This window comes from Molothrus ater, chromosome 7 (genome assembly GCF_012460135.2).
Source record: "Molothrus ater isolate BHLD 08-10-18 breed brown headed cowbird chromosome 7, BPBGC_Mater_1.1, whole genome shotgun sequence".
NCBI lineage: Eukaryota > Metazoa > Chordata > Aves > Passeriformes > Icteridae > Molothrus > Molothrus ater.
Genome location: NC_050484.2, coordinates 27,673,165 through 27,687,591, shown reverse-complemented (window position 1 = coordinate 27,687,591; position 14,427 = coordinate 27,673,165). Strand labels below are relative to the sequence as shown.

At 40.8% G+C, this 14,427-nt stretch overlaps 1 protein-coding gene across 1 annotated transcript in view; it reads left to right on the top strand.

Moving 5' to 3' along the window:
- The window catches only part of ADCY5 (adenylate cyclase 5), a 204,129-nt gene that overhangs the window by 150,454 nt on the left and 39,248 nt on the right, over nt 1-14,427 (top strand). The window contains exons 6-8 of the mRNA XM_036386627.2: nt 1,225-1,383; nt 1,584-1,725; nt 10,550-10,690. Of these exons, the coding sequence (XP_036242520.1) occupies nt 1,225-1,383; nt 1,584-1,725; nt 10,550-10,690 (442 nt within the window). The remainder of the gene's footprint in view (nt 1-1,224; nt 1,384-1,583; nt 1,726-10,549; nt 10,691-14,427) is intronic.

Sequence of the window (14,427 nt, the reverse complement as noted above, 5' to 3'; positions counted from 1 at the left end):
GCTGCTTGTTAATAAAAATAGTGAATGTCACTTCAGTGAGAAGGTAGTGAAACATAAGACAAGGATCAAAAAGAGAAAGGAACTTGAAGAGGAAAGGAGCTGTTTCAACAAGAAGTCATCCTGGACACTGTTTTAAGGGACATCTTGCACTGTTAGGAGGGAGCTGGAGTCCAGAACTGGTCTATCTTTATTCATGAAATTCCATTAATAACTAAAGTAAAAATATTAGGACTGTGTTGATGTTAGGGAGTTGGGAGGCACTTACCTATCCAGATGTTATCTAGAAAGGACTGGATGAACCTGAAAACTGAAGAGACTGAAATCTGATAGGTTTAAAGTACTTCCTTGTGCAAGAAACTTACTACACAAAGGAAGGGACAGTGGTATGTGATGGAGGTGAATTGGCCCGTGAAGCATGGACATTCTGGGAGTGATGTGATTGTCAATAATGAGAAGCAAGAGTTGTTCTGAAGGCCTCATCAAGGCTTTTCCCTACTCACACTCCTAAATATATTTCTCATGTGAACAGCTCTTGAAGTTAATTTTTGCCCTGAAGGGGAAAACCTCACAAAGTATTCCAGCAGTCTTTTTGGGAGTAAGCAGAGCATCCAAAACCTCATTACATTCAGAACTTGAATATTTGTAGCTGCCTGTTTGGAGTGTCTCCAATAGATGTGGTTCTCTGGTTTTGCTGCTGTAAGGCCTGCTCAAGCTTTCCAGCTTCAGTGAGGTATTTCACACACATATCATATTTCATCTGTGGAAGAGTTGATGCTTGGTGCCATACAGACAAATTAAGATCTCTGAAATCATTTCCTTTTTCTCTTTGCAACATGCTATTACTCTTAATGAGGCCAAGTGCTGGCAGGTTATGTCCAGCTTTGGTATGGAAATCAGAGACCAGCACTTTAATCCTTTTACTGCCCCAGAGATAATTTTTTTATAAGTTCTCAACTTGGTCCTGAGTTCAGTGTACATGGATTTACTCCAAGAGCTCCACGTTCTAATTAGGGCTCTCTTGGCCAGCCTGGCCATCCAAGAGCAGTACAGCACGTCCAGTTTTGTTCTGCTGTCCTCTTGATGTGGATGAGCTGTGCCATGTGTATCTGTGAATAATTTATGGATCATGATGGATTTTTGTGTTCTGGGTGCAAGTTTGTGCTGCTGACAATTGCAGCCATTCAGTTGCTAGTAATGGCCCTTCTCCCCCCTGTCTCTTTTCAGGCTGGTCCGTGAGGTGACGGGCGTGAATGTCAACATGAGGGTCGGGATCCACAGTGGCAGAGTTCACTGCGGGGTCCTGGGCCTCAGGAAGTGGCAGTTTGATGTGTGGTCCAATGATGTCACCTTAGCCAACCACATGGAAGCAGGGGGCAAAGCTGGGTAAGTTGCTTCATCCAAGCTGTTGTGTTTATCCATTAAACTCCCACGCTAAATGTGTAAGAGTCATGGCGTGGCTAAATCAATTGGGGTTTATTGCTGGTTTGTTCCAATACATGGAACCCATCCCTGGCAGGACCTGGCTTTTTAGGTGATCACTTTACAGAGTCAACAAAACTTCCTTGTCTTTTGTCTCATTGAAGGCGCATCCACATAACAAAAGCAACCCTGAACTATCTCAATGGAGACTACGAGGTGGAGCTGGGCTTTGGAGGGGAGCGCAACGCTTACCTGAAAGAGCACAGCATTGAGACCTTCCTGATTGTGAGGTGCAGCCAGAAGAGGGTAAGGCCAAACAAACTAACGCAGGTTTAGGTACCTTTCATAACTTGATGTCTCTGACACACCAAAGTAGAGCCTTTATAGATGAGACAGATGACATTCAGTGGCAAAAATTCCTGTTTCTCTCTCCTCTTCTTGAACTTTTATGTGCACAGGAGGGAATAGCCACCATCTACAAAGGTGTCTGCATCGAGCTCTTTCTAATTCTTTCAAAGAAATTGTCCTCAATTATTTTCAAAATCATGTTGAAAAATGTTGTTAATATAGATATGTATTTTGTAGAAGTACTTAAAGGCATAGATTAAAACCACAGAGATCTTTTTTCTGTCAGATTACAGAGGTGATTTTGTCTGCCTGCTCACCAGATGAATGAATATGAAGATTAGAGCAGTTCCTATCATTGCTTTTCAGTCTCTCTTTCTGAAGATGAGAAAAACTGGTCCACTGTAATGATCAATCATCACTGTGAAAGTAAGATGAGATCATACCAACTGTGACATGGGTCAGGCTGCACAAAATAAGGCTGTGAGGGCATTACAACCACTGAGGTTGATCAAGTCAACATCAAGTGGACATCAACCAATAAATCTTCTTTTTGTGACACTGCCAATGGCAAACTATCAGTAGTGTGTATTCTTTTTAAAAACAGTAGAAATACTAGAAAAGGACCTTTTTGATCTAGTTGAGCATAGCCAATAATATTTCTCTTAGTAATTTCTGCACTATAGCCCCTACTTTGCTATTCACAGTATGGGCAAGCATATACAGATTGGCCTGAATTGAAAATAATTTAATATGTTTCTGAATCTAAAACCAAGTAAACCTTCCCACATCTGTAAATATGACTGCTGTGAGATTAAGTGAATTAGTGTTTTTGACATGTTGCAACAGCACAGTTGATTTGAATAACCAACACCTGTATAGAAAGACTTTGCTACCATTGCCTCATTTCCTGAGAGAATGGAAGTCTCAAATCTCCTTAATAGATATTGTGTAAAAAACCTCCAAGAAAATCCCTTATAATCTGCTAAAAAGAGAAGCTGATGTTTTGGTCTCTATCTCCTCATAAAATAAATCTCATTAACAATGTCAATCTTCAAAAGAGGATTAGAACTTGCAGTTCAAGATTGTTGTTCCTGAACATCACTGCCTGTCAGTCAGCCAGCTGATGTTTTAGGTATCTAAGTCACTTCCTCTTTGCTGGGCAGATTTAAGAATATAAGCCAAAATACCCCTGTGGTCAGACCCCATCTCTTGGAGTGGAGAGCCTATACTGACTCTTAAATCATACCTGGTTGTCTGCCTGTTTTTGTGGAGAACCAAAAGTTTCTCTGGAGAGAACATGAAGACATAAGCACTTCAGAGTGCTTGGCACCTGCCTTCATTTCTGAACACAGGATATATTTAGAGTAAGAGATTGGACAGAGACTCATAAGAGATGTGGATTCCATTCCAGCCGTAGGTTTTGAGGAATTTGCATCTTTATGCCTTGATTTGCCATAGGAAAATGAAATGGGCCATTCTTTCACTGCTTTATATGTATTTATTGCAGCTCTGTTACCTAGTGTAGCCCTTAGCTGAAGTCTCTGAGCACTACTATAATGCTGCTGTAACGTGCTGCATCCCAGAATAGCTAAAAATTGGGAAATTTGGATGACTTATGTAATTATTGGGCTAAACTGAGACATTAAAAAGCAGCTATGCAGTGTCATGGGTATTAGGTGTTTGGAGTTTGAGGTGTTTCTGGTTTGCCCATACTGCTGCAACTTTTGTGCTCCCATAGCTGTTTTTTATCTCTTTGTGAATACTTTCATAGAATCATAGGAAGCCTTGGATTGGAAAGGGCTTAAAGATTATCTTGGCCCCACCCCCTGTCAGGGCAAGGACACCCTCCATTAGTCCAGGTTGCTCAAAGCTCCATCCAGCCTGGCCTTGGACACTTCCAGGGATGGGACATCCTCTATTTCTCTTGACAACCTGTTCCAGTGTTTAAAGCTCTCTCCCTGTTCAAAAACTCTTTTTCACACAACATGAAGATCACAAGTGAGAAAAGCTTTTGCCCATTGTCAGTTCAGTCAGTCTTGAACTTTTTGCCTGATGGCAAAGTTCTGGTACTTTACTTTTTCCTTTCATTTCTGCTTGATTTTAATGACTTCTTGTGATGTATTTAGCCAGGTTTTCAGTTCATTCTGTTCCAGTAATGGCCATAAAATGTTCACCTGGCTTAGTGAAGAGTTGCTGTGAGTTGTGTCTGGGTTCCTGCTGTCCTTGTACATAAGGCTTGGCATTAGTATTGACCTGAGAGCAGATCCAAGTAACTGCCTGAGCTGTTCCTTAGTTCACATAGCAGAATTATCTGGATACCTGCTTCATCAGTCCCACAGCCATCAAAACCCAACAATACCATGAGTTTTGATAAATAGATAAAATGTAAGGGTATATGTTCCCTACTCTTTCTTCTTACTGCTGCCACAGGGAGCCACAACTTTGAATTTTCTGTCTTTTTTATTTTTTTAACTTTTTCATTGTGTTAATGCCATTTCTTGGGCACAAAGTGGGAGGAACATCTATCTAATATTTTTGTTCCAGGAACTGAAAATAGCTTCTTCTTTGAAAATATTTTTTTTTGCTTTTTCCTTTTAAAAAATGCTATTAACTGGAATATAGTCAATGTGGTTTTAGGAGGGAGAAAAGCTAGATTCTTCTCCCGAGTCTTTAATAATATTTCTAGACGTGAAAATGTAGTCCTTGTTTTCTTTCTGATACACAGAAGAGGTGCTTTCTATTAAAAGAGAACAGAAGGAAAAGTTTTAAAATCCAGTCTTTTCGGACTTTTTCTCCTCATCTTTACCTCCAGATCTGCTTTCACCTTTCTGTTTGCCCTGTCCTGTGATTCTGCTGCCCTCATGGGTGAGCACTTGACTGAAAAGATGAAATTAGCAGGTTCTGCCATAAAGGTCTGTTGAATCTTTTGCTGTGGTTTGTTTGCTCCCATTAGTGCTAAGACTGGGCTGCTCTAAAACCTGGATTGCTCTGGTTGTCTGTCAGCAATTGTACCCCCTCTCCCTCTCCTTTTTTCTCCTGAGGCAGACTCTTCTAATGTTTTCACACAACAAAGAAGAGACAAGCACATCTCTCATATTTTCTTGCTCCTCAAAGGAAACCTTTACCTTTTGCAAAGTTGGATTATCTCAGTGTCTTCTGTTTATTCTGTGATGAACTAATGTGATTCCTGATAATGAAATTAAATTTCTGCCTGTGATCTCTAAGGGAATGATGCATTTTGTACACTTAAATGGCTCAAGTTCCACTTCTACTATATTAGTCCTCAAATGTTGGGTGCTAATACTCCTTTTCTTCATATCTATCAAATACACCTCTGCCTCTCCCATTATCCACATCATTGTTCACTTGCTGCCACTTGAGAGAAGAAAAAAATTCAACCAAATCTACCCTAAGAGTAGTAACTGAGTAACACTGCTTGTAACTTTCATCCAGACTAATATTTCCTTATTCAACACTGTCTCTTGCCATTTCACTTGGAACAAGCTCTTTTCACAGCTTCATGTTCCCCATCTGTCTTAGACCTTACTCTCCAACACAGCACTCTGTCAAAGTCTCTATGGAAGAAACAAAGCCAGTGAGAGCTACTGCATTTTTTTTCTCATTAGAAAAAATTGGATTCAAGGCTGTTAATCCAAACCCAGCATTTGCTGCTCTACAAGCTCTGTGTCATGATCACTGACTAAATAGTTATTAAAAATATCTGTTACCAGAACTGACATGGAAGTTGGCAGTTTTCCACAGATCTGGAATGGAGGTTGTCTTTCTGAATTCAGCACATCACACTTCAAGTTTTGCTTCCAGACATGGTTTTGTGGGACTTGGCAGTGCTGTATTTAATGATCTTAAATGCAACCTAAATGATTCTATAATTCAATGTTTTCCATTTATAACTTGTGCTTATGAGCCTTCTTCCCTTTTGCCTCCACTGTGGCAGTAGTGATTACCTAGAAAAAACCAATCTGCTCCTTCTGTTCTACAGTAATGAAGAATTGAAAGTTTCTGTTATCCTCACATGGTATAGGGTGATTTGCACAGGGTAACTTGGATTCTTATCCAGTTAATTTTTACAATCATTTGGATATGTGTTTCTAATGGACTTAATATATTAGAATGGTAGAAATACAGGAATTCTCCAAGGACATCCTTGCCTTTCTTCCTTACTGGCTTCATTCTTTACCTGAAAGTCTGTATTTCCAGATAAACAGCAATTTATCAGCTAGAATTACTAAAACTTTTGCCCACATTTTAATGATTCCCAAACTTAACCCCTAGGGATTTCAATGGCCTGCACAACAATGTCTTTACCCTTCTACAAAGTGATTTTGTTTTATCCATGTTTTTTAGCTTACCCTGCAGACTGTAGCGTTCATATCGCATAGCTCTGACCCTCCACCATCACAACTTTTATATCTGCCCTTCTGAAACTTATTCAAAGCATTTGTCCCAGTCATTATTGCTATCTTATCACTTCCCTGATATTCTTACAGTACTCCATTTAAATATTCCCAGTTCTTGTGCTGCCCAAGTTTCTGGTGCTTGTACAGGAGCATGTCACTCTGTGGTTGTTGCTCACTTTCTGCTCTTCTCTGTGATCAGGTGCTGCTCTAATTTGCAGAACCATCACAACTCCTCTTCCCAGAGGAGTGGAGTGGAAAAGTGTGTGTTTGGAGGAGTGGGAAACAGACCTTAAGGGGAATAAGATTTTAACAGCACATAGTTTTACAGCTAGTTTTATCATCCTCAACATTGTCAGAATCTAGGGGAATGCTTTGCTTTGGACATGAGTAGAAACAAAATGTGCCTGCAAACAGATGAGCAATACTGCTGACCAAACATGCTGTGCTGAGTGCACAAAGTCTGCAAAGGGAAAAAATGTTTATTTTTTCTAATGTCTTACAATTGATTACACTTGGGTGTTTCTTTTAACAATAGCAGGTACACACCAGTTTCAGAAAGGATTGTTGATGGTGGCCTTAAAACAGCTCAAGAAAACTTTGGCTGTAACTCCTAGAAAAACAATTCTCATTCTTTTCTAAATAGCGCCCTGGAATTCCGTCCAGCTGAAGAAACAAAATGGTCCTTTAAATGTTGAGCATGTGACTCTCCTAAAACACAATCAATCTAATGTGATGATTCCTCAATTTAAGACATTTAATCAGAGCTCAGCAGGGTTCCACTTATGTGGATTTATGAAGGCAGTGGTTTGGAGCATGTAACACTACCAGAAACATCATGCACATGTCAGAAGAACTTCAAGAAAATCTAAATAATATGTAGCTAAATCTGATATGGCTGATCCATAATCAGATTTCACTGCTGCACTGATAGTGATCAATATGTTGGAAAATCCTATTACACACACACTAAAGAAATAACAGGCATTCTTGATTCAATTGATACGTACAAGAAAACCCCAGCTCTTTCTGCAGCTTTGCTGTAACATTACTGTAGCTCAGTGTGTGGGAACTGGTGGTGGGAACACAATGAAACCCCTGGGAATCAGATTTACAGTCTCTTTGTGAGTCCAGATTTGAAAAGTTCCCACAACAGCTTTCTGGAGTTTAGCCACCTAAAATCTGAAAAACTCATTGCTGTCAGAAACTTTTGCACCTTCTCTTGTTGGTAGTACCTGTAATGAGTAGGACTGAAAGGTATCATCCCTTCTCTTTCTTTATTCTTCTTTTTCAGTCTTGTTATGCCTTAGGCAGCTTTGTGTGCAAGTTGTCCTTATGCTGTCACTTAGCCAGGAAGAAACAGAGGAGGCATCCTCATAAATTTCCACAGAGGAGCTGTGACCCATCTAATGCTTCATTTTTAGAGTTTGTTATTTTCATCACCCACTGAACAAGTGATTTTGCAGAAAATAAATTATCTCAAGATTTTAAAACAACAGGTTTAATTTTTTCTTTAATAAGTGTTGATGTTAGCAGCAAAGTCCTATTATACAAGATGACCTTGTAGCACATTATGTAATGTGGAAAAGCAGAAGTGCACTGTGCTTGTATATATGTGTTTTAATCTGATTGGAAATATTGCTGAAACATTGTCCACAATCCAGTGGAAACTTCCTACAAGAGGTGGGGGGGGGAAATACTGCCAGAGTTCATGAAGCCATGGAAAATTTATGGCACCTGACCTCATGGTTAGAAACAATCTCAGAATTACATGTTTACCCATTTTCCTGTTCTTACCTCAATCCAGATGTGTCAATAAATATGTATGAAGTCATTAATTTCCTTCAAATTCATCAAGCAGTGCTCCAGACCCACTAGCACTTGCAGCAGGTATGAGGATCACTCATGGGCTGAGAGGGGCACTATGTCTTCATGTCTTTGGCATTAAGGCTTTTCTCAAATTCTAACCAAATTTACTAACTCATGGGGCAAAAACCTGCTGTATATCACTTTTATCATCTGTTGATTTAAAGGCATTTCTAAAGTAACCAAATAGTTTTGCTTTTATGGGTCCCCAGACTAGTTTCAACATCTGGGATTTTTTATTCCATTTGGTTGAAAACCCTCCCCTTAGTTGGAATAAAATGGATTGACAGTGTCACTTCTGTTATTGAAAAACAATATCTATTTGCTTGGAGATAATGAAACTGTATTTCCTACTGGTTTTCTGGCATCACATCATAAAAGAAAGAAGCATAACTATGAAAAAGATTGCATAACTGAAAAAAGCCACAAGAAAGTATTACAAATGATGGCAATAAGTATAAAGAGCAGCGAGTCTTAAAAAACAAAACCTCAAACCAACTCAAATCTGGACATCAAGATTTCATCACATTAATGTATTTTTAGAAACATTTAAAAGAAGTCTCTCCTGGAAGTTATCCAGTGGCTCTGTCATGGTGGCTCATGTGAAACTCAGCTGGTGCCAAGTGCTGGAATTTTCAGGCTTTTCAGATGAACCAGTGGTGGGTTCAGTGTGGGGAAGAGGCGATGTGGGAGGCACTCGCTGTCCTGGGGGCATCCATGTGGGAGCACCTATGGTTCTCCTGATGTCATCCTGCTCCCACAGGGTTTCCTTGTGACCCTACACCTGTCATCCTGGCTGGGTGAAGGTCTTTGCAGCACCACTGCTGCTCACTGTCACGGGGCCAGCTGGCTGTGGGGCACAGGGCTCTGTCACAGGTGGCCCCATGTCCCCAGCCCATGGCCATGGGGCTGCAGCCCCACGTGCTCTGCAGTGTTGGGTGCCCGTGTGGTGAGCTGTGGTCTCCAGGGAAATGTTGTCATTGTAGCTGACTCTTCCTTGCAAGGAGAGAGATGATTTCCCATGCTTGTCAGTCAGGCAGCTTTCTCCAGCACTGAATTTCAGCAGGCCTTTTTAAATTTCTTTTTTAAAACCCTAATTTAAGGCAGCACAGCACTTGACATTTAACTCTGTGGTTACCATGGAGATAACACCAGGTATTTTGCAAACTCCTGAAAGGTACAAGTTACACTGAATAGTGGGGAATCAAAATAAATAGATATGGAATGCAGACTCCAGGCAAGAAAAGCAGCGGACCAACTTGTATTGTCAAATAACACTTGAACCAAAACTCTAGAGTTGAAAGCAATAGAGGCTTTCTTTTTAAATAACTCATTTGTCTGGAAATCTAAAATTAACTATTAAGTCTGTTTTCTTCTCTAATGTCATTGAAGCAGAAATTCTCTTGAAAAAGTTTAATCTCTCAAGTAATAAACAACAATCCATACCCTCTCTTGTCCCAGTCAATCTTTTCAATCTCTCCAGAGTTTGTCTGTTTTATGCAAGGATATAGAAATTGCCACCCTTCTGAGTCAGTACAGGTAAATCACACAATCCTCCCTGAGCCAGTCTGCAGTGCAGCCCTTGCTAGAGGGACTTGTGTTCACAGAGCACATTCCTTGTGGAAACCTGCCTGTCTTTTTGGCTAGGGACTATATTCAAAATAAGGAACTAATCTGCCTGTTGTTGAGCCTAGTTACAGGTTGCTCTTCCGTGCTCTTGAGACTGGCACTGAGCTGGAATGAAACCTGTCTGACAGATCCTGTGCTAACCTCACAGTAAGCTCCCATTGCAGCCAAGAGGCAAAGCCTTGATAACAAAATCAAAGACTCTGTCCAAACTTTAGGAGAGTTAGTGTCAATGTCAAATTGGAAGGTAGCATTAGAGTTGGGAAGACCATTTGGTCACACTCTGCAATTGCATTACCCTAATGTGAACACAGTTGTTTGCAAGATTTACATGCTTTCCTTAGCATGTCTGGGAATATGCTCTTGCAAGCGTGGAAAATTATTTGCTTCTGCCTATAGAGAAAGGTGTCCTGTATTCCCATTGCTTCAAGGAGCTTTAAAGCTCTTGGTCTTCAATCAAATCACTCTGTTGTTTCTCTTCTAGATGTAACTGTTCTTTGGCTTTTTGAGGACCCTCTGTGTAGTATCTCATCTTGGAGCTGCAATTTTCTATCTGAAATTATTCAGTTTTGTTCAATTTGCTAATAAAGACAATAGATCTCTCCATTTTTGAATGCTTCCCATGTTTACACAGGTTATGGTGCTCGTTCAGAACAAGTAAAGGAATAAAATGATGGGCACCATTTAGAGTAAAGTGTTCTAAAAATAAGAGAAAGAAATGCTGACTGTGCTTCTGATCAGTGACTGCTTCATAGAGTTCAAGGTGCCAAGCCAGCTTTTGGAGTGAGAGATCAGACGTGAGAGATGCTTGGAGAATGACTGCTGTGTAAATGTTTGAAGATGTATCATGCATTTCTCTGTGGTTTCTATTCCAGAAAGACGAGAAAGCCACCATAGCCAAGATGAACCGGCAGCGCGCCAACTCCATCAGCCATAACCCGCCTCACTGGGGTGTTGACCGGCCCTTCTACAACCACCTGGGAGGCCACCAGGTCTCCAAGGAGATGAAGAGAATGGTAATGCCTTGCTCTGTGGACATTAATTCATTTTCTTCTTAATAGGGTGTTATATATCCCTCCTGCTTTGTCTGAAGGTTTTTACAGCCCCCGAGGGCGTTTTCCAAATGGGGGTGGAAAATTCTACTTTGACTCCAGAAATAACAATGATCGGTACATCTGGAGGTGAGTGATTGTGAGATGAGGCACAAGGTTGTTGGAGAGGGGAAGGGAGGTTGAATGGCTCAAAGAAGGATCTTTTGTCTGACTTGTCCCACATTCTGAACACTCATCCAGGCTGTGTGAGAAGATGTGATTATCTGCAAAAACTGCTCCATAACCCAGGCATTCAAGAGGCATATGACTGACATTTCTGTTAGCTCAGTACCTGCAGAGGGTTCTTGCAATGTCACAGCCAGGTGCTGTTCTCCTCTCCTCTCTGTGTGCTGTGGGGCCCCAGGGATGTCACTGCCATGTTTAATCCTGGAGAACACATCCTCGAGTACATGGATTAATTGGCCTAAGGTAGCAGGCATCTTCATTTCTTTCTTGTACCTTTCACAGTCTTTCTAAATTAAAATGAGCAAGAGCTAATTACCAATTCAGTTTTGCACTGAGAGGACTTTTATGGCTTATTTTACATAAAAGGTGTAGATGATATCTTTGTTTTCTGCAATAAAGATTAAGAAGGTAGCTTATATTATAGTGGCTATTTTTAATAATAATAGAAATATTTAGCACCTCTGTAATTGCATGCGTAATCAGATTGTTCTATAACCTTATTTATGCTGTTTTGACCCTTCATGCACTGTCAAAAGTGTCTATTTGTTACTCTCTTTGTTGTCTATAGTCAAAATTCTGTTCCAGGTCACCAAAGCCTTTAAGTATTTAAAAAAATATATGAATATGAGATTCAATCCCACAGTTTAAAAATTTGGTCATAGCTTTAAGAAATTGCATATGGTATCTTTTAAAGGAAAATGCTGGCACATTTATTAGTAGTTGGTGCTAATATTGTTCAATCTTAATATTATTTTACAGTGCTAAACCAAATTTCTTAGTAATAGTAACGTTTCTTTCATTTCTCAGATCTCCAAATGAGGGCTTCTGACATGAGCATACAGATCAGTGGAACTGTGCATTTTTTTATGTGGGCTTTTCAATAGGGTGTGCTCAATAGGCATGACATTATTAGAAGAGACTAATCACACTAGCACATAATTATAAGTTTCTTTGAATAGCTTTTAAGGGGTTCTTGAAGCCTCCTGTTCAGAAACAAGGTGTATGCATGGCAAATGGTATTATGCTTCTTGGTGTTAATTACAGTTTGCCGTGTCTAGCTGGTTGTTCAGTTGGAAAAACATAATTATTTATTGAAATACCAAGCTGAGTCCTAAAAACTTCACTGCCCCTCACTTGTAGGAGGAAAGACTTACTTTTTTTTTTCCTTATCTTGAGCCTTTCCCTATAATGCTATTTTCCTTCTTGAAAATTCAGCAGCTCAGAAAGTCGCTTCTACTACTCAATCTGCCTCTTGTATTAAGCTCTCTTTAGAGAAGCTGATGTTGCATGCATCAGGCAGTTTCTTGAAAACAAACTGAAACCTGATTTAGATGGATTATTTTCAGCTAGACTTTTTGTTGTTCTTATGGACTGTTTTTTAAAACCTGTTATTTACAGATTTACAGATCTGTTACATTTGAGATGCATTAGTGAAAATGCAAACATCCTCCCATGGCCTCCCATTTTAATATCTGCTAGATGGATATTTTAGTGATTAGATCACAGGAGCAATTTCTCCATCTCCTATCTCAACTCTGTGTAAACTTCTAATTTAAATGTGCAATTTTTTTGTACCACCCAGCTTTGCACAGTGCTTTGTCATCTGTAACACTGTGTTACATGTATGCTGTGTGTGCTTAATGCATGCAGAGTGCATGCTGGCTGCAAACTGCCTGCTTAGAAATACAAAATGCAGAGAGACAGAAGGGGAGCAGAACTACAGAAGCTTTTATCAGTGCTCCTCTGGGATGACATGTCATTGATCTTGGTAAGCCGCACCAGCTCTCAAACCTCCTGAAAATGTGCTCTTTGTTCCACATCACCCACCAGACCTTTTGCATGTTGTTATATATAGTCTTTCTTCTTGGAAGCTGTGAACATGTAAGGTTGGATTAGTCAAAGTATTATGCCAAAGGTGGGCAGTGCAACATTGCCTTTCTCTTCAAGACCTGGAGCTCCTTAGCTCTGTAATTTCAAAACAGGTATTTACAAGGGTAATTGTGAGACAGTCCTCAGGCAGGAGCCAGGTAATACTGCAGTGATGTCCAGTTCCATTATATTCATGTGTAGATATGAATACATTTGTGTGTAGGAAATAATACAGATGGTTGTGAAGGGCACTGGGTTTTGTCACAAATGTAAAACATTTTGCATTTTAAAGACAACCATATTTTCAGAAAAAAAATAGACACAGGTTTTTTTTGTGGCTCTACTTACAATTCCCTGAAAGAGAATATTAAAGTTCCCTGAATTGCATTTTTGGGAAGGCACTGTTATATTTAATAGAAAACAGAATTATTTTGGCCATTTTTCTTTCCAGTGAATGCTGGCTCTGGTAGCTGTCTCTATTCTTAGGATATATTAGCAGTAGTCTGAGAGGAGACAGAGTAGCATCAAATGTAGCCCTTTGTTCCTTTTTTCCTCCTCCTCCTCCTCCTCTTTTGTCACATCATTCCCATGTGCTGCCATGTCTGGGCACATCACCAGTGCAGCTGGTGGGGTTTGTGTGGAGTGGCAGAGTGGGCAGTGACATGGGGCACCTTTGGTCCCTGCTTCTCTCCATGTTGTGGCTTGGACCTTAACCTGCACCAGGTCCAGCAGGTTTTCCATGATGTTTCTAGCTGAAGTTTTCCCTTGTGCACACAGGAGTTTTTTCAGACACTTGCACATATGAATAAGATAAATTATCCTACATGTGTCCACGTGGTGGTAATCTAAAATGTCCTGGGAAACAGGAGTCACTTTCCTAGTCCTACCCTGGCTAACTGGGGCCTGAGTCAAGGAGTTGCAACTGGGTCAGCTCATCCCATCCAGCACTTTCCTTGTGCACTGGTCTTCTCTCCAGACCATCACAGATCCTTCTTTTTCCCTTCCCATTGCTTAGCAGTGGCCTTCCTCACCCTGCAGAGCCTGCAGGGAGGCAGCAGCCCAGACTCATCAATGCTGCACACTGCTGATGCTGACCTCCATTAGCTGGTGCAGGAGCCCCAGCCTGAGCAGACTGGTCACTGTGCAGAGGAAGGTCAGACCCAAATGCCCTGCGAGGGCCAAGAGCCCTGCCCTGAGCTGGCAGCCTCTGCTGGAGCCCTGCCCTGGGAGCCCAAGGGGCTGCAGGGCTGGGGGCAGCTCCAGGGCAGGGGAACCTGCACAGCATCAGCTCAGGGCTGCACACAGAGCAGGAACTGAGCCACAGTCTGGCAGAACAGCAGAGATGCTTTCTATTTTTATTGCTTTTTACAGCTTGTCTTCTCATTTCCTAAAACAAAAGCAATCAGTCCAGCACCACTGACTGTATCTCTCTGGAAATGGAGACTTCTGTGCTGCTCATTCCCCCAAGCCTCCATGCACCAGCCTTGCCTTCCCCACTGTCTCTCTAGTCCAGTTTGTGATTGCAAGAGGGTCAAAAATAAGTGGACTTAAAAGCATTTGAGAGTACAGGTATATTTATAGCTAGAACAATATTTATAGACCACTGA